The sequence below is a fragment of the Rosa rugosa genome, chromosome 1 (assembly GCF_958449725.1).
Source record: "Rosa rugosa chromosome 1, drRosRugo1.1, whole genome shotgun sequence".
Lineage (NCBI taxonomy): Eukaryota > Viridiplantae > Streptophyta > Magnoliopsida > Rosales > Rosaceae > Rosa > Rosa rugosa.
In genome coordinates, this window is record NC_084820.1 from 23,266,835 (window position 1) to 23,291,391 (window position 24,557).

The 24,557-nt window shown below is 36.8% G+C and overlaps 3 protein-coding genes, 1 non-coding gene and 1 pseudogene across 6 annotated transcripts; 3 read left to right on the forward strand and 2 right to left on the reverse strand.

Annotated features, from left to right (window-relative positions):
* The first annotated feature begins 1,538 nt into the window (after nucleotides 1–1,538).
* Nucleotides 1,539–2,999, forward strand: LOC133724304 (aspartic proteinase-like protein 1). Its single transcript, XM_062150996.1, has 4 exons — nucleotides 1,539–1,749; nucleotides 1,867–1,978; nucleotides 2,369–2,585; nucleotides 2,681–2,999. Exons 2-4 carry the CDS (start codon nucleotides 1,913–1,915, stop codon nucleotides 2,875–2,877), a joined length of 480 nt encoding a protein of 159 aa, XP_062006980.1. The 5' UTR covers nucleotides 1,539–1,749; nucleotides 1,867–1,912; the 3' UTR covers nucleotides 2,878–2,999.
* Nucleotides 3,000–4,921: 1,922 nt separating this feature from the next.
* LOC133724306 (asparagine synthetase [glutamine-hydrolyzing] 2-like) lies at nucleotides 4,922–10,788 on the forward strand (annotated as a pseudogene).
* A 664-nt stretch (nucleotides 10,789–11,452) lies between these two features.
* LOC133724764 (putative receptor-like protein kinase At3g47110) lies at nucleotides 11,453–16,848 on the reverse strand. The gene is made up of 6 exons (XM_062151616.1): nucleotides 16,359–16,848; nucleotides 15,478–15,549; nucleotides 14,848–15,207; nucleotides 14,099–14,288; nucleotides 12,325–14,021; nucleotides 11,453–12,217 (listed from the first exon to the last, which is right to left on the reverse strand). The coding sequence occupies exons 1-6, from the start codon at nucleotides 16,846–16,848 to the stop codon at nucleotides 11,820–11,822; spliced, it is 3,207 nt and encodes a 1,068-aa protein (XP_062007600.1). The 3' UTR covers nucleotides 11,453–11,819.
* Nucleotides 16,849–17,552: 704 nt separating this feature from the next.
* Nucleotides 17,553–21,288, reverse strand: LOC133724302 (uncharacterized). Of its 3 annotated transcripts, none has more exons than XM_062150994.1 (8): nucleotides 20,934–21,288; nucleotides 20,029–20,561; nucleotides 19,850–19,922; nucleotides 19,483–19,560; nucleotides 19,334–19,397; nucleotides 18,190–18,277; nucleotides 17,998–18,084; nucleotides 17,553–17,798 (listed from the first exon to the last, which is right to left on the reverse strand). In XM_062150994.1, the coding sequence occupies exons 1-8, from the start codon at nucleotides 21,039–21,041 to the stop codon at nucleotides 17,795–17,797; spliced, it is 1,035 nt and encodes a 344-aa protein (XP_062006978.1). In that variant the 5' UTR covers nucleotides 21,042–21,288; the 3' UTR covers nucleotides 17,553–17,794. The 3 variants fall into 3 exon arrangements, with proteins under 3 accessions (XP_062006978.1, XP_062006975.1, XP_062006977.1); XM_062150991.1 differs by having other exon boundaries at nucleotides 17,553–17,826; nucleotides 18,000–18,084; nucleotides 20,934–21,286; XM_062150993.1 differs by having other exon boundaries at nucleotides 17,553–17,826; nucleotides 18,000–18,084; nucleotides 20,029–20,558; nucleotides 20,934–21,285.
* Nucleotides 21,289–21,380: 92 nt separating this feature from the next.
* TRNAR-ACG (transfer RNA arginine (anticodon ACG)) lies at nucleotides 21,381–21,453 on the forward strand. Its single transcript has one exon. It is a non-coding gene; the product is annotated as a tRNA-Arg (tRNA).
* The last annotated feature ends 3,104 nt before the right edge of the window (nucleotides 21,454–24,557 follow it).

Genomic DNA, 24,557 nt, shown 5'->3' on the forward strand with positions numbered 1-24,557 from the left:
CTCTATTCTCTGAAATTGGTTCTGACATTGAAGCGTCCCCCAATGATGTCTCTTGGACATAACCATAATTCGGAATATTCTCATGAGAAGGATTACTTATATCGATGATTAATTGATCATTTTGTGCCAAACTCGCTTTCTTTCTTGGCTGAGAATCCATTGAACCTTTGGGCCTTCCGTGCCTCCTGGCTGGAGCCTGGCCTAAGGCACAACGCCATCACCATTGTGGGCGGCAGTGCCGTGCCCAATAACACTTGGGACGGCGCCATGTCCTATATTTTTAGGGACATCAATCCTTGCAGGCACGTTTGCAGCAGGTGTGTGTGATCTCATCACTTTAGCGATATCAGAAAACGCATCAGGCATCGAATCTGCTACGTTATGAAGATCAAGAATTCTCTGCGCTTCAATGTCGGACTGCGCGGTTCGGGGATCAAGATGAGACAAAGTGGGGACAGACCACGACAATTCTGTGGTTCCTGTTGAACATTTGTGTTCTTATCTCCCCTTAATGACGGGAAGACTTTCTCATCAAAGTGACAATCTACAAATCTAGCGGTAAAGAGATCGCCTGTCAAGGGTTCCAAGTAGCAGATAATAGTTGGAGAGTCATATCCAACATAAATGCCTAATCGTCTTTGAGGACCCATTTTGGTGCGCTGTGGCGGCGCAATTGGCACATAAACTGCACACCCAAATATGCGTAAGTGTGAGACATCAGGCTCATATCCAGTCACCATCTGGGACGCAGAAAAGGGTTGAGTGGCAGTGGGCCTCAGACGAATGAGCACAGTTGCATGTAATATTGCATAGCCCCAAGCAGAAACAGGGAGATTGGTGCGCATAACCAATGCTCTAGCAACCATTTGAAGCCGTTTAATGGCAGCTTCTGCAAGACCATTTTGGGTGTGAATATGAGGAATTGGATGTTCAACTTCATTCCCAATGAACATGCAATAATCATCAAAAGTTTTTGATGTAAACTCCCCAACATTGTCAAGACATATTGACTTAATAGGATTATCAGAGTGGTGAGCCCTTAACTTAATGATTTGTGCTAGGAGTTTAGCAAATGCAACATTCCTTGTGGACAAAATTAAGCATGACATGTGACTAGCCACTACTAAAATAACTTAATCACACGACAGTCATCACACAACACATGAGTTTTTGCTATCGTTTGAGTTAGTCAGACAACAGATTTTTTAAACCTGTCGTTTCACCCCTACTCATCCAACACATCGTCGTTTAGTAAATTTGTGAGATTTCTGACAACACTAACAAAGACATCTGTTGTCTGAAAAACAAAAAAAACAAACAGAAAATTAATTTACATTTATTTTTTTCCGATCTGAAATCGCGTTCCCTCCCCTGGCTAAAAAACTTGGGTCACTCTCCCTCCCAAATCGCTCTCAGTCACCATGGCTCTCACCCTCATCGAGCCTCTCGCCTCGATCTCCCTCGTTTTCCCATCAATCTTGACCCTTCTTCTTCTTCTTCCTCCCAGCTGCCGCGTCTTCAGCTTTGAGATGCGCCACCGCTTCTCCGGCCCCGTCAAGTAGTGGTCGGAGGCCGCCGGAAAGCTCTCTCCGGCCGGCGGCACCAACCTCCTCGAGAAGGGCAGCTTCGAGTACTACGCCGAACTCGCCTACTCGACCGCCTCCTCCGCGGCCGCCAGCTCGTCGAGTCCACCGACAGCCTCGCTTTCTCCGACGGCAACTCCACTTTTCAGATCACCTCTTTGGGATAGTACGTTTTTCTTCTCTCAAAGTTTCCACTTTTAGTTTCATTTTCTCAAAATTTCCATTTTTAGATTTTGGGATTCTTGAAAATTAGGGATTTGATTTGATGTTTTGTTTTGGGTAGTTCGCATTATACGACGGTGCAATTGGGGACGCCGGGAATAAAGTTTATGATGGCGCTTGATACTGGGAGTGACCTGTTTCGGGTGTCTTGTGAAGGAACAGCTTATGCTCCTGTAAGTTTAGGTTGGGTTCTTTTTCTTTCTTCAATTCTGTTAATGTGAAGAAAACTTGTATCTATTGCTAATTGGATAGTGGAACTGTGGGGTTTGAAGTAGTGTTGATGAGAATGTCATTAGTATTTTGGGGGTCTTTTCGGTTTGATTATGCAGATTCTTGTTAAGGTTAACAAGAAAATATGACCTTTATTTGAAACTGATCATGAACTTAGGAAGAGGAAGCTATGCATATGTTTCTGTATCTTAAGGTTTGACACTCGGTATTTTGTTGTACTGTTAGATTTGAGGACAAGAATGGAGGCATTGGTGTTTTAATGCATTCATGCACTATTGTTTCTGGCTTTTGCATGTAGTACTTGAGTAATTGGGTGCTATTTACTGTGGCAGAATTTCGAGGTCACCAAATATGACCCCAAAAGGTCATCGACTAGCAAGAAAGTCTGTTGCAGCGTAATAAATGTCTGGGAGCATTCAACACTTGCCCTTATAGGGTCTCTTATATATGTCTCTGATCAAACTTCTACTTCTGGGATATTGGTAGAGGATGTTCTGCACTTAACAACAGAAGTCATCACGAATATGTTGAGGCATACATTTCCTTTGGGTGAGTTCTGTGGTATGATAAGCTTTTGGAATCTTTTGTTCGTTTTGTATTAAAATCTCATATATTTAGCTAAAAGGGCATTTTGAATTTTGAAGTTGTGGACAGGTGCAAAGTGGTTCATTCCTGGATATTACTGCTTCTAATGGTTTGTTTGGTCGTGGTATGGAGAAGATGTCTGTTCCTAGCATTTTATCCCGGGAAGGCTTTACTCTCTTCCATCCATCAAGTTCATTCGGTAAAGTACATTACGACCATACACCTCAGTCCTTCTCCTTTTTCTCTACTCTTCTAGACATACTGGTATCTTCTCTCCAAGGCAAAATACTAAATCTGTAATAGCTCAAAGAAAACAGAGAAGTCATCATGGCTATTCACTACCCAAGAATCTGAAATTCTTCTTTGCTTACTGCTGCCTCTAGTAAGTTCAATTTGCCTCTCTTCTTAAACCCAATTGTTCTGCTTCAACCATTCAAGAAATTGGGATGTGATTTGCTGTAAATTGATTAGGTGGCTCGATTTGCTGAAAAGGTGTTAACAATTGGAATTGATTTACTATAGCTATTGATTGGCTTTATTAGCCGCTGAACTAAGGCTTTGAGGTAGGGAAGTGTGTGAAGAGATATCAGACTTGTTTTACTGTGTGAGTCTGATCAGAGACGCAGCAAGTGTATGAAGAGATATCAGAAAAATTATATCTGACAAATTCTAAAGTCTACATGGATTCAAAACTTATCTATGATGTTGTATACAATTCTGATTTTCATTTTACTGTATGACAAACAAAGTTGAGTTGAATTTATAGTCTAGCTTTCTTATGGAAATTGAGATTGCAACCATTAGATCATCAAGCTTAAGATTTTATGGCAGGACCAAGAATGTTATCAAACTAGTATACAACATGTGCTTGAAGACATATACAATTAGTATGCAGTTCAGACAAAATAAAAGACAGCACCAACAACAAATTCCAGCATCCTCTAACTCTTCACCGTTCTAACAACAATAAATAGCAATCGACAATGATCAACCATAGGAATTCAAAGATTTGCATATTCCTCAAGAATCTCACACATAATATTCAGACATCTTGTTATATGTGTAGTGATTCCTCCCCATTGATGGGTTGCTGCAATATTGTACGAAGAGAATTAAAAGTTTATTAGAAGTGCATCATCTTATTTGAGGGAGTCAATATAAGCAAATGAAAGGAATTCATAGGTGTAGGTCCAAGTTAAAACAATAAATCATGGCACATTCTGTTAAGCAGTACTTTTAAAACCATTGCCAAAATCAAATTTAGAAGCAGTATGTTACCATTAGAACTGAGACTGTTGGTGATTTGGAAATAATATCATTGGGGACCTTTTCTCTTAGTAAAGGACATTTGAAGACAGGAGCTTTGAACTTCAGGCCATTTGAAGATTTGAACTTCAGGAAGAGAGGGTAGTCTTTCAAATGGGAAAGACAACTCTCGTGCCGGTAACTGATCGCATTTCGTCTCTCGAATCCAATCGAATTGGTTTGATTTGTTCTAGCTAGTTGTTGAGTGGTTGATTTTGCTGTTTGTATAGGTTGAGGCATCAGGGTCCTGATTGGAGCCGGTTGCATTGCCATGGGGATTGTTATCTCTGTCATTGTCAAGGTACTCTCTTTCAGCTTTGCATTCTCAAACTTCAATTTCGGATGAAGATTAGGTTGTATTGTATTGGAGAGAAGATGAAATTTACAGTTTGCTTAGCTAGAATTGGGAGATGATGCATTTTCATTACCAAATTAATAGAATGGAGATTCTGAGCTCTGGATTAGCTTGAGGAGCGTTGAGCCGTGGATTCTGAGCTCTGTAATTAGTTTGAATCATGGTTATTGGTCGATGGAAAGTTAGAGCATTACATGTGCTAGTGGCAGCTGGTTTTAGATTGAGTGAGAAACATAAATTTGTTACTGTTGATTAGCGTTGATGCTAATAAACTTCTTTCCGAGGCTTTTACTAAGCTGAGCAGAGTTCAGAGTTTATAATTGGTTTTGGATATTGGTTTGTTTGATCTTATCTTACTTCAATGACTTAATCTTCTACTTGATTTTTGGAGCTGAGCTTTTAGGTTAATGGTGAGATATATAACCACAAGCAATTGAGAGAAACATTGAAGGGTCATCAATTCTGAACTGGCAGTGATTGTGAAGTGATAGCGCATCTTGTAAGTAATCAATGACTTCAGGCTTAAGTGACTACCTTTTCTTGGATTTAGAACAAAAACGGTTATATCTTCCCTTACTTTTCCGTGTATTTCTATTCTACAATATTTAGTAATATAATTAAACATATATCTTTGGCAGTATGAGGAACATGGGGAAGAATTTGTTGACATGCTGGACGGGATGTTCTCCTTTGTCCTCCTTGATACAAGAGACAACACCTTCATGGCAGCTCGAGACGCTATTGGCATAACCCCACTGGACATGGGCTGGGGTCTTGATGGTAGGTCGAGTGTAGCTATAGTTGTGTTTCTAAAAGCAGCCGATATTTCTTTAATTGATTTCTAGTCAAACCATTTGAATTTGCTTCATTTTTTCTTTGCACGTGTTAAAAAACTTCATTTCTAAAAGACAACGTGAACTAGCATTGAGATTTAGCGCACCCAAACTGGTAGACTACTGCTTCAGTATTTCTTTGCACTGATAAAAGAGTTTGTGGCTTATTTGTATGTTATAGTGTTTTTTACCTCCCTCCTTTTAAGCCTTGATCATTCTTATTTAACCTTTGATCATTAGATATGTTGAAGCTTTAATTATCTTACACATTTAACCTGTTTTATATTTTTTTGCAGGATCAATTTGGTTTGCTTCAGAAATGAAAGCTATAAGTGATGATTGTGAAAGATTCATATCTTTTCCTCCTGGGTATTTATACTCTAGCAAACAAGGTAAGTTGAGATGAGCTTTAGTTACTAACAACGATTTGGGTTCATGAATCAACTAACAGCCTTTTAGTCAGCAAAAGTTTTAATATAAATCTTCTAAGATCAGCATATACTTCTTATTATGATGTTTTTGCCCATTTGACAGCGATATAGAAGCAGGGGAACAAATGCTTCTATTATTTCACTTGAAGAAACAAAAACATTTTAGGAAATTTATTATACATTTTATACTTGGGGGTTTGGACATGCTTTATAAGGAAATATATATTTTTGTTTGATATCACTAGAAAGACTTTGTATCTGTAAGTGTAAATCAGAAAACTCTTGAGTCTGAGTCAGAAGTTTCTTTCTTTTTGTATATTCATTTGGTTAACTAATAACTTTCAAGATGCTTCTTCTTAGTTCACCGTAGCTGAATTTATAAAATTTCAACTTTGTCTGCCTTAAGTACATATTTATTTACAATTTTATGTGTGCAGGAGGGCTGAGAAGATGGTACAATCCACAATGGTTTTTGGAGAAGATACCATCGATTCCTTATGGCGAGGCTTTTGAGAAGGTATGCATTGATGTGTACCACTTACAATCCTACTTCTCTTCTTTTTGTGTTTTGTATATGTTCCCACTCTTTATCAATTAGTTGCAACCATCACGTAAGAAATTAAACTCCATTCTTGCAATTTTGTTTTGAGAACTGTGTTGCTGAGACTACTATGTAGATCATTCCTTTTGTTTACCAAAACCCTTGTTGTTATATCTGGTTCTTTGTGTGGATCCTGGCATTGAAAGGAAATCTTAAAAAGGATAGGTTGACGCCACTTTTTTCTCTGCTAATATTAGTGTTGGGAGTTCTTTAGTTGGTGTGCAACTCTGCTAGTTGGGTGAGACTTTATGAACTTACTGAGACTACTATGTAGATCATTCCTTTTTTTTTTTTTTTACCAAAACCTTGTTGTTATATTTGGTTCTTTGTGTGGATCCTGGTATTGAAAGGAAATCTTAAAAAGGAAAGGGTGGGTGATGCCAGTTTTTTCTCTGTTGATATTAGTGTTGGGAGTTATTTACTTGGTGTGCAGCTCTGCTAGTTGGGTCTGACTTGAGGAACTTCCTTGATTGGAACTTTGATGAGGAGCACTTGAGATTGGTTTTTGTTTTGTTTTGTCTTTTTTTGTTTTTTGTTTTTGGTTGTATATGGGTGAGATCGGGGTTTGATATACTCTATAGTCCCACTTTTACTGTTAGCAAAAAATATCTTTGCGACTTAAACATGTGTATATGCTCAGTACATTGTCTGTAGAACAGGCAATCTTACATCTGCATTTGGAGGCTAATTATCTCATTATCTTTAATTTGGTAAATATGCATAGTTACTAAATAATAGCAGAACCCATGGAAGAGTTGGTGAATTAGCTTAAAATTGAAATGAATATGTTATTCCAAAGAAAGGTCATTTTGACTTCTCTTGAGAAACGGCTTCTGATATATATTAGTCATTAGATTGGAAGATACATCCCACTTTTATCTTTTTCCCTCTTCATATTTTATGTCTGTTATAACTATTGAAAATTTGCATAACGTACTTCCTTTCTTTCTGCCCGCCTTATATCATAATATTAGGGTAGCAGTTTAACGATTGCTTTATAGTAATGGTGTCTAATGCAAAAGATATAGATATCAACTTAGCTTTTTTGATTGAAGCTATGAATGATCATCAGATATGTTATTTGTTAAGAGAGATTTAAATTGGCCTTCGTGCCTCATTCCACTGTCGCTATTAGCTTCATACATTGCCTTACATTTTTTTCGTCTTCCCAATCTTGTAGGCCGTGTTAAAGAGACTTATGACAGATGTACCATTCGGTGTTCTTTCGTCCGGAGGGTTGGACTCATCACTCGTTGCTGCTGTGGCTTGTCGCTATTTGGCTAAATCAGAAGCTGCAAGTCAGTGGGGGTCACAGTTACATACCTTTTGCGTTGGCTTGGAGGTAACTGTACTTATCATTTTCGACAACCAAATCTGACGCTTTATCAAATGCAGTGCTCTTTTATATAACCATAATGGTGTCTTCTCGGTCCTCTTCCCTTTCCCTCTATATTTTTTTCCCCAAAAGTGCTTAAAAAATGCTACCTACACCACTTTTCCATTTTATAAACAAGAAATGTCTGTTCATAAACTTGGTAGAGAACCTAAATCCATTTTAACCATGGCTGGGTTCTTGTTGTTTTGGCCTAATTGCATAAAAGTGTGATAACAAGTTGGTATGTTTAAAGGTCAAGGGAAAGGTTCTTGGTGTCAGTGTTCAATAGCCTTTCCAATGCAAACTTTGGTACCAGAAAGGTTTAGATGTACTTTCTTGTAGTCAATTTTTAACTAAGACATGTTTTCTCTATGTTTACATGCTTTGCATTTTCAGTCTTCAAGGTTCTCCAGATTTGAAAGCAGCAAGAGAATGAAGTTGCAGATTATCTTGGAACTCATCATCACGAGTTTCACTTTACTGTTCATGTAATATATAAGGCTCAAGGGTGGAAATTAGGTTTTCTTAGATTTAGAATTCAGGTAATCCTTATGCAGTTTTAATTTTACCTTATTGAATATCTAGGGATTGCTTGAAGTAGGATTCAGACCATTCATATTGATTGGTGATTGGAAATACAAATTTTGTTCACCCTGATTTTCTGGCTCCCACTCATTCTACTTCTTCTTTGAAGTCTTCTCTCTCTCTCTCTCTCTCTCTCTCTTCCAATCTATCTCATTGTCTTGCTTTTCATCAAATTTTTTTTTCTACATCAGTAATCCCAGACAAAGGCCTGGATGTATATTAATTCCAAGAAATAATTTGTTTCTTTGCTTTGATATCTCATGAAGGCATAGATGCGCTTCAAGAAGTTATCTACCATATTGAGACATATGATGTGACCACTATCAGAGCCAGCACTCCAATGTTTCTTATGTCTCGTAAAATTAAATCTCTGGGAGTAAAAATGGTTCTTTCTGGGGAAGGTTCAGATGAAATCTTTGGTGGCTACTTGTATTTCCACAAGGCACCAAACAAGGAGGAGTTTGACCAAGAAACATGCCACAAGGTATCTTATACACACTATCTCTAGATTGTTCTCTGCTTTTCTTGTTTCTGTGGTATATGTTTATGCACTTGCAATATCATTGGATCATATTTTACTACCATTGATGGCTATTATGACTTCTTTTTCTAACTGAAATTTTGTGACTATTCAACAGATTAAAGCTCTTCATCTGTACGATTATCTGAGGGCCAACAAATCGACATCAGCTTGGGGTGTTGACTGTTGAGGCTCGTGTACCATTTCTTGACAAAGAATTCATCAAGACTGCTATGGACATTGATCCAGAAGACCAGAATGGAAAATGGTAGCAATCATTAAGCTTTCTTTTTTCCTCCAATTTTATGTATTGTAGTGATTTGAAGCCTACTGACATTTGGCTTAGTGGTTGCTCATTATAAGACTGTTCGGATAGGAATATCTTATTACGACTCTATGGAATGATCTACTACATGTGGACATTTTTTCCTATTATTAAAAGATATAGATATCCAACTATTTTCTACCCATTCCCTCACAAAAGTTATTTTTCTTATCCATCATGAAATTTTCACGTGTGTTTTGAATTCTATCATTTATGAATCCATTTTATGCTGAGTTGTATGCGTCATGTCTAATCTAATGGATGGTCTATGGTATACTTAGTCTTATTAGATTATATCTTCATTGCTGTAATGGTATTATTGGGATTGCTCGTTTTCATGCCAAATTTAATAACAAGAGAAGGTTATTATCAAATTCATGCATCTGAATACTTGCATTTGTAACTGCAGATCAGGCCTGATCTTGGGAGGATTGAGAAGTGGGTCTTACGCAAAGAATTTGATGATGATGATCAGAAGCCATATTTACCAAAGGTTGCTACTTTTTACTTTTACCAAAACCATATTTACCATTTCGTTTTGCATATTCTTTTATTTTTTCTTGGAAGATTTTCACCTTCTTGGATACTTGTGCAAATATATTCATCCAAGAATTAATATATTATCAACATTTCCACTTTTTCTTTTTGGGCTATAGCACATCTTGTACAGGCAGAAGGAGCAGTTTAGTGATGGTGTCGGTTACAGCTGGTTTGACGGCTTGAAAGATCACGCCAACAAACAAGTATGCTGCAATTTTTGCTTGCATTTACATTTTGGACAGAAATGCTCTCTTTCCAATTAGTCTCATATATAATGTTGCAATGCTCCCAACCAGGACCTGTGGTTAAATCTATTCTTGTTGAACTTTGTGGTCCAGATTAAGAATTTAGCAACATAACATCTCAAAATTAGCACGATAAATTTACCCAATTTATGAATTTATTTCATGTTCACTATTTTAAGTGAGAGGTGCACTTTCTAAACCACTCAACTAAGCAGACGCTAGAGATGCTTGCTACTTCCTTAGCTGCATAGAATTAATAATTTTTCATTTTTGTTTCTGACTGGACAGGTAACAGATTCAATGCTGATGAATGCTGCTTTTTCTACCCTGAAAACACTCCGACCACAAAAGAAGGATACTACTATAGGACTATGAGAAATTTTTTCCAAAGGTGAGCCACCTTTCCTCCCATCTCTTGCAATGTCAGTTGACTGAATTGCATCATTGTTTGTTTACCTGAGTATGTTCAATTTGCTAGTTATGGACAGAATGCTGCAAGATCGACAGTTTTCGGTGGTCCAAGTGTGGCATGCAGCACAGCAAAAGCTGTGGATTGGGATGCGGAATGGTCCAAGAACCCTGATCCATCTGGTCGTGCTGCACTTGGTATACATGCAGCTGCATATGAGGAATCCAAAGATGTGAAGACTGGAAGTCCTGTGAGCGACTGTCCACAGAAACTTGTAAAAGGGGTTGCAGAGAAAGTGGCTGCAGTAGTTTGAGTGGGATGAAAAAGGTACTGAATGTTACAGATGCTTTTCTTCTGTTGAAATTACGTTGACATTTTCTTTTGGATTAATGAAACAATATCAGATGAGATATACTATAGATTGATATTTATTCTGATTCTGTGGCAGATGAGACCAGAAAGGCATGTAGGGAATCCGTCACGACTGTTAGTAGTTTATATAACTACGAAGGCCTTGCTATTGTCTCTTAGATGAGACCAGACTAGTTGATGCTTATATTTTCAATCTGTAATTTTCTTTGACCACGACAGGATTATGTTATTGGTTCGACATGTATGCAATTTAGATAGGTTTCTACGTTCATTTTGTTTCTTCAATCCTTCATCTATAGAATGCGGTTCTGATTTTCGATTTTTTTTCTTAGATTACCATTCATGTGGGATATGGTAAAACTTGAGCAGAATCCTGATTCAGTTTCTTTGTTGTCTGACTGGAGTAGATGTTATTATGGAGAGAGACTAAAAGAAAGAGTACAAAGTTTTTGGAGAAATGGACGTCAATTTTATTGAATATCAATTACAATGAGAAACAGAAGCAAAGAGTAGAAATTGGTAAATAATCCTTTGGAAACTCCAGGAACTTATAATTACAATTGCTATGTCAAATATATTGTACATTGTCATTCCCCTGATACACAACTGAATTCAAAAACAAAACAAAACATTTGGCAGAGGATATGAGCAGCTTCGTTCCCATTGCACTCGGAACAAAACAACAAGATTTCTTTCATGCATTATATTCACGGAGTCTAACATTTTCATTAATTTATTATGATTCTCTCTCATCAATGGTTTCTGGTATCTACTGTCCTTTGTTCTGCATTACAGAAGAAATTGCAATCTTCCCACCATCGAGAAAGTTGCAATTTTGGTTTTCCATTACTGAGATTATCAGACGAGGAGCTTAAACTAGCTAAACATTCTAGAGCTTCCTGAACAAGCTTAAATTCATATGTGAAACATCATGATCAAGAATACGCTGCATTACATGAATAGATTGCTGAGGTGACACAACAACGGAATATAAGAATGATTGGAGTACAACATCCTGACACCTCATCTAAATCCTAGGCATAATCTACCATGATAAGTACATTAAGAACTTAAAGATAGAAGAATTTGAGAAAATAGTAGTGCTTCGGTTTATTTAAACAGCAAGCCTCAAAGCAGAAAAACACAGAAACTACAAAGTGGAAAGAGCTAGATGGAAGTTATTTTTGAATACAGAGTAGCAGAGTGAATTACCAACCAAACTTGAGTCAGAACCACATTGCCAAACAATTACATAATTATGTACCGAATCAAATGCCATGCCAAGATATATCGACACAATAATTAAGGGGTTACGAAACAGGACGACGATTCACCACCACACCTCTTGCAGCAATCATTTGAAAACTTGATCTTGATTGTTTTAAGCATGGCTACAGCCTCTTGCATGTTTATCCTCTCTTCCGGTGATTCTGCTGAACAAGCGACAGCTAATCTCATAATGGATGATAAGCACTCCCTCTTGCTCACGAAGTCATGAGCCTCCTCGCTTCCAAGTAAACTAGCATCCACAACTTCAACTATCGCATCTGCAACTAGGAAATTTGCAACCCATTGATTCAGTCTCATTTCCCCAGTGAAGATCTCATCGGTTGGCTTCCTTCTTGTGAATGTTTCCATCACTACAATACCAAAACTATACACATCACCTCTTCTGGTCACTATTCCTTGCATTCCATACTCTGCATATAAAAAATTTGATTTTAAAAAAAAAATGAAAATAAAAATACACTCATAATTAAGGAACACATACATTATTGAAAGATAAAGTACTAACTGAGTACAATACCTGGAGCCATATACCCAATTGTGGCCAAGGTCATGGTTTGAGTCATAGAATCTCCTCCACCCAAAAGTTTTGCAATACCAAAATCAGCAACATGTGCAACCATATCATCATCTAGTAGGATGTTGCTTGGCTTCAAATCACAATGGACAATAGGTACTTCATAACCATGATGAAGGTACTCCAATGCCGATGCAACATCTATCATTATATCCAACCTCTGCATTATGTTCAAAGAAGAATTCTGAGAATACAACCACTTCTCAAGGCTCCCATTAGGCATATAATTCAATACAAGACCTTTGAAATCCACTTGACTGCAACAAGTGATGACTTTGACAAGATTTCGGTGATGAACATTACTTAGCATTTCACATTCAACCTGAAAACTTGAAAATGCGTCTTCCAACTCCAAATTGAAAACCTTTATCGCAATGTCCATCCCATCTGACAATGTTCCTTTATATACTGAGCCAAAACCCCCAGTACCAAGTAAGTTGCTTTCATTGAATCCATCTGTCGCACTTAGGAGCTCTTGGTATGAAACTCTTCTCCAGAAATCTTGAGGCGTGAAGACAGAATTTGCTGCTGCTTTCACATTCTTTTTTCTACGCAACATCAACAACCAAATCATGGAGGTCGCTAGAAGCATTGCTGACAAGATCCCCGGAATAACATACTTCAAGATAGCTATGCTAGTTTTTCTTTTGCATGGTGGAACTTGGAATTGGGATGCACCACAAAGTCCACGGTTTGAAACAAATGATTCAGCAGAGAAGTTTTTGAAGGGACCGCCGGTTGGAATTTCTCCTTGGAGTATGTTGAAAGATAGATTCAGATACTTGAGATATGAGAGTGCTTCAAGAGACTTTGGAATCACTCCAGAGAGACTGTTCTGAGATAAATCCAACAGCTCTAAGCTTAAACAGGTAGCAAAGGAACTAGGAATAAGGCCTTCTAGATTATTATGTGCTAAGGAGAGATTGACCAAATTCAATAAACTCCCAACGCTGCTTGGTATACTACCAGATAATTGGTTGTATGATACATCCAAGGATATCGCAACTTTCAAATTACCAACACCACCTGATAGAGGTCCAATGAGAGAATTGGATGACAAGTTTATTCGCAAGATATCTGTAAGTCCCCACAAGGTAGATGGTATGGTGGAATTCAACAAATTGGAACTTAAGGATAGTTCTCTTAGAGATGATGTTAGATTACCCAAGCAGGAAGGTATAGAACCAGAGAGTTGATTCCCATCCAAATACAAAGAAGCTAATTCTTCTAGTTGACAAAGCTCATCTGGAATGTATCCTTGCAATGTGTTATCGTACATACCCAAACCTTGAAGATTATGTAGTCTTCCCATTGAGCTTGGAATTGGCCCGCTCAATTGATTGTCTACCAGGTCTAAAACTATCAAGTTGCTCAAATTCCCAATATCACTGGGGATGTTACCTCTCAAGCTGCAATTTCCTAAACCAAGATATTGGAGTGATGCAGAGAAATTACTGAAGGAAATCGAAAGCTTCGCATTTAATGGATTGCTTGCGAAGACTAACCACCTCAAATTTCTAAGATTTGGCAGACAAGAAAAAATATTAACTTCTGGAGTAGAGGTATCAATGGTCAAATTATTGCTGAACAAGAACAGCCGTTCAAGGTTTGTCAAGAGGCACAGAGTGCTTGGAATAAATCTAGAACCCGAAGCTCAGAAGCATTGGAGATGGATTTGGGGATTACTCCACTGAGGTGATTCCTTCCTGCTGCAAACTCTTCTAGTTTTGGAAGCGCAAGGCCTATGTCTGCTGGGAGGCTACCTGAAAGCTGATTGAGGCCGAGATTTAATGCTGCTATTGTGGAGATATTGAAGATTGAGGAAGGGATATGGCCATTTAGATTATTCTCACCGAGCAACAACCGCTCTAAATTTGGAAGATAACCAAACTCATATGGTATAGTACCTGCAACAATTAATTGGCATTATTAAATACTCGTGTGAGAAGATTTTAATCATTTTATTTTATGAAGGATAGATTAAAGCTGTGGATAGTTTTCTTTTCTTTTTTTTCTTTAAAAAAAAAAAAAAACTGGTAGTCGATCAATTGTACTCTTTTTTACTTGCTCTGATGGAGCATGGTTTTTAATCAGATCATCTTAACCTCAATATTAATGAAATCTCTATTTCGATAAAAAATAAAATTAAAAGTTGTGGAAGGTTTTTTTCTTTTCTTTTCCTGAACATGGGAAAGTGAGGGGAGAGATCAAATGAAGAGAAAAAGATAGTTGGAGAAAAATTATCAAAAATTTTAGAAAATTATATTAAGATTTGTGTAACGTAAAAAGAGTACTATTGGAATACATTAGACTAATGTAAAACATGTATAAATTTGTTAGAACAATATAATATGATTATCAAAATATAAAATGACCACATCATCTTTTAGATTGATAATTCTATGAACCGGTTTATAAAAATATATAATGGTAATTAAATAAATATGCAATTGAGATTATGAATACCTGTTAAGTTGTTGGTGTAAAACGCAATCTTCTTTATCCGAGTTAAGTTCCCAATATCTTTGGGTATTCTTCCACTGAACTTGTTATCCCCCAAATTTAATACGAGAAGTTGTTTGCATTGCCATAACTTGGATGGAAGTGGACCATCAAACTGATTGCTACCCAAATTCAACCCTTGGATATTTGGAAGATGTTGACATATATTGTCGGGAATTCTACCATTCAACTTGTTTCCATAGAAAGTTACTCTAGTCAAAGATGACATGTTGAAGACAACCATAGGAATAGGCCCTTTTAAGGCATTATTTTGCACAAACAACTCTTCAAGCTGATTCAAGGTGCCGATCTCATTTGGAATTTCTGAAAAATCAACACACATTATAGCTTATACAAGATATATGATATACTCTACACTATTTCACAAGAATTAAAAAAAAAATCAAATATGGGGCACGCAAGGTAACTAATATCCATTTTAATCAATAAAATCAACACACTCTAGCTTACACAAGATATATGATATAGTCTACTATTTCACAAAAATAAAATTAAAAAATTCAAATTTGGGGCATATTGCAGGGTAACTAATTATCTATTTAATTAAACAAAACTGATGGAAGTAATACGTACCTATAAAATTATTATAATCAAGGTTGATTGCCTTCAACGTTGTTAGGTTCCTGATTTCTCTGGAGATTCTACCTGTTAATAATTATTAATTAGATATTTGCTTACCTTAACAATCTAGGGTATCAAACATATATAATTGAGAAAACTTATAATCATTACCACACATTGATTACTTGGGAATAAATCATGATATATAGGAACAAAATAAAATGATTATTGCACATATGTCAAGTAGTTCCAGTTAACATCAATTGTCTTTATATGGATTAAGTGGCCCAATATAGATGAGTATACGTGATAATTGTAATAAAAGTTGTTTACATTGCGACCATTTGGATGGAACTGGACCGTCAAGTTGGTTATAAGAATAATCCAACTGTTTGAATGCTCAGAATGTTGACATATAGTGTACAGAAGTCTTCCGGTCAAGCTGTTTTCATATAGACTAAAAAATAATCCAAGAAGACATTTTGAAGACAACCATAGGAATTCATAGACCTTTTTAAGGCAATGAAGTTCACTGACAACTTCTCCAGTTGATCTAAAGCGCCAATCTCATTTTGTATTTCTTAAAACTTAACAATTATATATTATAGTTGATCATCTGCACACAAGATGTCTGATTGAAGTTTCAAGTGTATAGGGCATATGCACAATTATTATCTCTTTAATTAATTCAACCAAACCGATTTGTAACATACCTATAAAATTGTTGGCATCAAGGTATATCTCCTACAACGTTGTTAGGTTTCCAATTTCTCTTGCTATGCAATAATCATTAATTAGAAATAAGCGTATCTTATACCTTAACATGCTAGCTATGGTGTTAATAGATTAGGGTTTTAGATAATTTGTTGGTAGGTACATTAGTTTGTACGTACCTGAGAGTTGGTTATGACTGAGATTAAATATTTGAAGAGCAGATAAGTTGAAGATGGCAGCTGGTATAGAACTTGCAAATTGATTACCAAACAACATGAATCCTTGAAGTTTGGACAAGGACCCAAACCATGACGGTATCACTCCCATAAACTTGTTGTATCCCAAGTTAATGAACTTCAACCGGCGCAAGCGAGTCAACTCGTCAGGCAAGGTACCCTGGAAACTGTTATTTTGGATGTCCAGATCAACAAGCAATGATAAGTTCCCTAGCTCAGGAGGAATGGTGCCCACGAGACCAAAGTAAGAGAGGTTCAACTCTGCGACTCGATGATGGCGTGCACCACAAATGACGCCAACCCAGTTGCAAATAGGGGTGGTGGTTGACCAATTGGTGAGGATCATGTTTTGAGGGTCACTGGTGATATGGTCTTTTAGAGCAAGAAGAGCAGACCGGTCTGTGGTGATGTTAAGGTTGGTTTGTGCTGCCATAGTCAAGCAGCTAGCCGCCTCACAACAGATCAAGTATACCAGGAAGAACCAAGTAACTCTCTCCATTGTTTGAATAATAGATATGCAAAGTGTGTGGAATTATTCACTGAGGAGAGTTACAAGAGAAACTGGCTGGAGATGGTTTAATATATATATACACACGCCACTAATTCAGAGAGATTGCTTACTTTTCGATTAACATATGCAAACTCACAGCACGTGCAAAGACTTGACTACTACACAGACAAATATGATTGACAAGGAAATGTGTGGATCAAAATGTTAATGGATGGAACAATCAATTCAACGGAAGATTGACAAGGAAATGTGTGGATCAAAATGTTAATGGATGGAACAATCAATTCAACGGAAGATTGACAAGGAAATTTGAGGATCAAATTGTTAAAGGATGGAATCGTCAATCCATGAGAAGATTCATAGTAGCTAAACTTCATTTTTGGAGAGTGATGGAAATGCGTTAAAGACAATCTCAGAGACTTGAACAACAAATGAACCCATTTAGGTAGACTTCAGTGCTCTTCTTTGTTGATCAATCGCAGAGAAGTTTCTCCTTAGATGGCCTCTTGATACCAAGTTTTGTAGTGAATTAGTTTTCTTTTCTTTTTTTCTTTTTTCTGTCTTTCTTTCTTTTCAGACTTTTGAGAAATTTATCATCAAAAGTATTAGCCTTCACAATCACTATCTAATCAAAACTGCTTGCATACAGTGCTTATGTATTCTATATGTACACGAAAGACTTGTATTTACAAACTCCAAAAGGAATGTCATCCATATAATGTAACATCGTTTGCATCCAGCTCCAGAAACAATAATAAGCCTCAGCTAAGGTGACGATACTAACCACCACAGTAAAATGAGTTCCAAATGAGGCATTCACCATCGGCAAATCCCAGGTGCCTCCATACGACTTTGAGCAAGTACTTCCTCATACTTAGTAGCATACACAAAACCCCATAACTGCATTACACAGACATAAATCAAATGACTGACACTTTTCTTTTTCTTTGGAGCCAAAGAGCACTGAGTTTATATTATAAATGCACATTCATATTTATGGGTCTAAGCATGCCCTGGAAGGGTGTGGGTGTGTCTGTGTGTCTATCAAAGAGAGAGAGAGACATTGTGCACACCTCTACTTCTTTCACATCAAAGTCTTCTGAGTTTGCAAGACATGGATTCCCATAGGTTTCTGAAACTGAACTTGATCCACTCAATCTTGCATAAAGATAAAACAATTGAAGAAATTTAGAAAATACAGTAAATTAGATTGGGGGGAAAAAAAGTTGTTCACTAAGGAACATGAAGAGGCAAAGTTCTCACAGATCACTATTCAAATAGAGTGCAAAATGACCACCCCCACCAATAGCTAAAAAGTCAGTAGCACACAATGTGAAATAGCGGTTGGCACCTGCGTTTACATTTTATAGTTAATTCCAAAAGATTTAGTAAAAGATATACCATTCAGGTACCCCCCAAAAAAAAATTGATAATAATTAAAAAAAAACTTCCATACATTGATTTGTTTCTCACAAGACAGTTATTTCATAAATGACAAACATATGCATATTTTAGATGCAAACATTCAAGTTGAGTTATTAAGTAGTTATTTTTTTTTGACGCAACATAGTTGTGCAAGAGAAATTTGAATCATTGCACAATTTATGCCAAAGTTTTAATTTTGCACCTACCCTTTGCTCGAATTTCCTTGCAACTATACATCAAAGAAGCAAGGGGCTAACTGGTGCATTACAAAGGGATAATTTCAAGATAAAAATGATGATCTAAGTTTATTCTGCAAAACAAAAACAAAAAAGAGGATATATACAGGTGTACTTTAGAAGTAGTATCTATGAGTTTATTTTTGCCAGCATCATGGAGTAATAGAAAAGGTATAGTTAAATATTTAGCGGTTACTTGTTATCATGTATTATGCAACTACTCCCATGCAGTATTTTGACAATTCAAAACAATTAAAACTTAAGGTTTTTAATAGTCCCTTAGGTTTGAAGATCAGTGCAGAAAGTAATCACATTATACAACCACTACATCAGAAAATTGAGGTGGTGAAACAAAGATCTTATGATTACATTATGTACAGCTGTACCGAAATCTAAAGCATGATTCATAAATATATATTTTGTATTGAATACTCTTCTACAAACTTTGAAGGAGCACTTGCTTTACTCCTCAGCATAACCTTTAGTACTTGCAGGATACAAAAAATTTCTCCCAATTCCAAATAATGTTTAGGTGGAAAACATACATTTTTAACACTTAAAGTGGATGACATCTGTAGAACTTACTGCAAGCATAAGTAAGCAGAAGGTATGAAAATTGCTTTCAATATCTCGTACATATATGAAAACCATTTCAAGACATGACAAAAGCTTCCACCTAGGCAGTGACAAATTGATGATAAATCAGAAACTGTGTTGCCTAGGAAGCAAGAAGGATAAATTTGTACCTGTAGGGCGATATATAACAGGATGGCCAGGTGTATTTGTGAAAACAAATGTATCATTTGTTCCCTGTTCAAAACACCAGCGTGAATACATTTATAAAAGGAAATAATTGCTAGATGGATTCACAAGGACGTATTTGCTTCAGCAGGACCTGATACTTCTTGTTGGTTGGTCTTAGAGGTGCCTCCACCAAGCCACCAAAAACTGCACCTTTACGGTCTCCAACAACCTGAAAGAATTTTTAAAGTAGAAAGTGTTTATTCGGGACTGTATGCATTTGTATGAACTAAAGAACCACAAGCCCAAGAGAATTTGAAAAGAGTCCATGACAATGTTTCAAACAAATAATCAAGGCAATTCTTTAATATACTTTACTCAAGGAACTTGATAAATGTTTGTTTGTGTCAAATCCATATTACATTATATTTATACAGTAATAGACAATAAATAATTTTATTGAAAGAGTTGATTTGAAATATTTTCAAAATGACTGATGCTAACAGTTGCTGAGCTATTACCAGCAAACTGAGGCCAGGCCAAAGCATACTTCTTCTGTATAGGGTTGAAAGTGATATGCCATGCCTCCATGTACTGCAAAACAAGAAGAAATATTGGTGCCATTGTACAATAATTGGTTTGTTATGATAAAGACTAGAACTTTCAAGAGATCTAACTATGAAACTCCAAGTTTCCCCACCTATATAGTAACAACCATCGTCTTCCCTGTACTAGCGCCGGGAGTGAACTGTAAAGAGCAATCCTAGTTTTCTCAGTAAGAAGTAAAGACGGTTCAGAGATGTCTGTTAAATGAACCAAGGCCACAGGCTTTTGTGGTTTCTGCATATGCCTCATCTCAACTCCAGCGAACTCAGAGTCATTCCCATCATCACCTTTTACATCAAGGCTACCCTTCCGCTCTTGACTCCGATACCCACCAAATCTTGCAGCCTGGTACATAGCTTTGCTAAGCGTGTGTTTCCCCTTAGAAAACAAACTTCTCTTCCCACTGTTTGCTTTCACTGCAGAATCAGACAATGAGTTGCTCTTATCCATTTGGTCATCAACCTGTTCATCCGAACTTTTGCTCTTATCTCCCGACTCTGATGACGATAACAGTGAGTAGAGAAATGCAGTAAATGAAGAAGTGTCAGGCCCATCAACTGGATTAGCTGGACTCTCTTCACTCATTGTTCCATTTTGACTTCCTCTGGACCCGTCCACATCTTCCTGCTGACACAAGAATTACACAGTCACAGACTCCATTCTAACAAGAGTTTCACACAGACACAGTCCAAACAAAACTACTTCATCTATACAGCTACGCAAACTCAGAGTCTCATGTTTTACAGTAAGTAACAAAATGACTCCATCATGTAAGTAACAAAATTTTCATGGGCAAAATTTCATCAAAAAATTCCTGATAAATAGTATTGATTTTCAGTTATTTATAAACAAATCGAAGAACTGGGTTTTGCACCCACAGCTCCAAAACCTAGAAAAGCCCTAATCTTTGGCACATCAGAGAACTGGGTTTTTTGGCACCCAGTAAAGAACCCTTAAAACCCAGAAAGGGTTTCGAGTAAAGAAAGATAGAGAGCTTACAGGAGGAGGAGAAGGAGAGGGTTTGTCAGAAATGGGGTTGAGCAATCCAGTAGTGATATCAGTCACAAAGTGGGCCGCTTTGCTGCGAAGACTCTTTGGCCTACCCATGTCTCTGATTTTGACGCCCTGCTCAGCTATATATCACTGCTCAGAATCAATTCCCACCACGCATCGCATGGATTTTCACTCTTGTATTTGGGTCTGGTTTAGAAAGATGGGTATGAGATTTTGTACCTAATATTCCAACTTTGTTTTTGTCAGTGTTTTTCTTGTTTTTTCCTTCACCGGCCGGTTGGGGAAAGGTGGAAGCTTTGTTTGAAAGAGAAGGGGAAGAGTGAGGTCAAAGCTGCTGTCTTTTCAAGCTAGTTGAGGTAAGAAAGTTCGCACCAAATTTGGCCTGTTGTATCAGGTTTCTTATTGCATGTTTCAGTTGTGAAGGTCAACAAGGACTTCATGGCCCAATGGATAAGGCGCTGGTCTACGAAACCAGAGATTCTGGGTTCGATCCCCAGTGAAGTCGTAATTTTTTTTTTAATGCCTCATAATGAAAGTATTCACTTTCGTGTTTATACCAGTGTTTTCTTATTTGGATACTCTGTGTATATATCTCTTATTTTTTTTGGATAAGATCTATTTCAGTTTTATGAGTGTTTATATTAGATTTGAAGTCATCGATTTATTTTCTTATTTAGATACTAAGTGTATATCTCTCTTTTTTTTTTTTTTGGATAAAAATAATTTTTAGTTTTATAAGGCAAGTGAATACTAAAGTGTTTATAACAAATTTGAAGTCATCGATTTGTTTCTTATTTGGTTAAGTATATATCTCTTAATTTTTGAAAGAAAAAAAATCTATTTTTAGGTTATATTATTTTCTTTGAAAATATATATGTTTCCTATTAGGTGTCAAATTGTTCAATCAAATATAATCAATTATTTTAGAGGGAGTCTGCTGTTGACGCGCATATAGGTCTTGAAAATAGGTTATCATCTTCTTACGCTTTGGAAGATAGAACAGTTCATTTTTCCAGAAGGCAAAGTAGTGTCTAGGTTGATAATTCACTTATTGCATGTCAAAGTGAACTATCGAGTCAAAAGTTCATTCATAAGTTAGTCGTCTCATTCTGCATGTGTGAGGGTCCTATGAGCTCAATTGGGAATTAAGCATGCTAGAGAATTGAAGTTAAAGAATTTGAGATGAGTGGAAGGGCATATAGAAGCATCGAACAAATTGGTGAAAGGTAGCTCAACCGGCTAGAAAGAGTTTAGCTATATATCTAAGAGGTTGTAAGTTTATCTAGTAATTTGTTTGCTATTTTATACTGTGTGCTTGAGCACTTGACCTTCAAGAGTTAAGGAGTGTTGACGGCCCCTCTAATGGACACACTAAGTAACGATTGCGAAGGTAAATCTCAATATAAATTATGATGGTATATATTGATCCTGCTCAATTCACATCGATGCAAAGATAACTAGAATTACCACATGTTCGAAGACCATTGAAGAAGGAACAATTACATTGAAGAAGGAACAATTATAGGGCGAATTGTCAACGTCCTCTAAGTGTAGGTACATACTCATGTTCAGGCAATGACGTCCTCTTATGCAAAACATTTTCACCACAAGGTCTTGGTGTCTTTGGAACAAACAAATTGCACTACAACAAAACATTGTTTTTTCGAATTTCTTCTTATAAAGAACTTTTTTTGAACAAGGTGTTTAAATTTAAGGAAAATTCTACAATGTGTTAACGTATGACATGCATACAATTGCCTTAAAAGTGGTAAAATGAGTCCTCAAAATAGTAATATTAGTCCTTAAAGTAGTAACATGAGTCCTTAAAGTGGTAAATTTTCTTAATTACCACATGAGTCCTCAAAATAGTAATATTAGTCCTCAAAGTGGTAACATGAGTCCTTAAAGTGGCAAATTTTCTTAATTTACCATATGAGTCCTCAAAATAGTAATATTAGTCCTCAAAGTAGTAACATGAGTCCTTAAAGGGGTAAAAATAGTTTATGTATGAGAAATGTTAACATACCATAGCTTTTCCCTAAATTTAAATAACAGAACAAACATCGCATCGAGTAAAGTTTGAATATTGTGCCCTCTATTTTCTTCCCAACTCGCCATTTCAATCCGTTTTCCTTATTTCTATATTTCAAGGTTTACCAAATTTTTCTTTACCAAAAATTTCGATTTTGATGGAAATTTCAATACTTTTGATTTATGAAAATTTTGAGCTTTTGTTGAATTTCTATAAATATCGGTCAATAATATTAGTACTTACATACTAATTTTAAAGGTATTTTTCAATCTAATCACATATCGGTAAGATCAAACTACAAAAATTTCAACAAAAAGTTTGCTCTGTTAAAGTAAAATGACAATTGGAATTGGTCTACTCATTTCACTTCATAGTCCCTTTATATAGAGATAGAATTACAACGGAAATATGAATTACATTAAATACATTGAATGCTGATTGATCTATAATTGTGCTGATTGATGGTAATCGTTGATTCCTTGATTCCCTCTCCGTCAGTTGCTTTGACGAAGACACATAATCTGTTTTTCCTTTAACACTCCCCCTTGTGCCAAGTCAAAGACGAAATGGTGCATGAGTTGTTGCCTCACTAAAAACCTTGCCAAGTAACAAAAACCCTGTGGGACAAAAAATACACCTTGGTCTAAGGAAAAGAGCACAACACACCTTTTACATTTGAGTATGACATGTGTGTGTTAGACTCCCCTTGACGTCTACACCTCCCCCTGATACTTACATTAATCAGGGGAGCTTGGAAAGTCTTCGCATTCCTATGCTTTTCACATGTTTCTCAAATATGGCCTTAGGCAATGATTTGGTGAACAAATCTGCCACATTCTCCTCAGACCTTACTTGATTCACTGGAATCTTGAGGAGAGCCTGTTGTTGCTGATTGTAGAAAAACTTTGGCGATATGTGTTTTGTGTTATCACCCTTGATATAACCTAGCTTCATCTATTCGATGCAAGTTGCATTATCTTCATAAATGCAAGTAGGCTCTTCAGTGGTAGAACTCAAACCACTAGTCTCTCGAATATGTGTAATGATAGCTCTTAACCATATACACTCACGAACCGCCTCATGTAGAGCAATGATCTCTGAGTGGTTCGAGGAGGTAGCCACAAGGGTTTGCTTGGTTGCTCTCCAAGATATCGCCGTGTTCCCAATGGTAAATACATAACCAGTTTGGAAACGACCTTTATGTGGGTCAGAGAGGTACCCAACATCAGCAAAACCAACAAAAACGTCATTTGGCGTTTCGGTGTAGTGAGTGGCGCTTTCGCCATCAACATTTCCTTTAGGGATTGCAGTTCCATCTGCGGTCCCTCTTGTCTCTCTGTAGGGAAAAGAACAGTCTCAAGTCAATGGTTTCTTTTAGGTATCGAAAATTGTTCTTGATACCATTCCAGTGACGCTGCGTTGGAGCTGAGCTAAATCTAGCTAACAAGTTCACTGAGAATGTAATGTCTGGTCGAGTATATTGGGCTAAGTACAATAATGCGCCTATTGCACTTAGATAGAGAATTTCAGCTCCCAACACCTCTTCGTCATCTTCCTTTGGACGAAATGGATCTTTC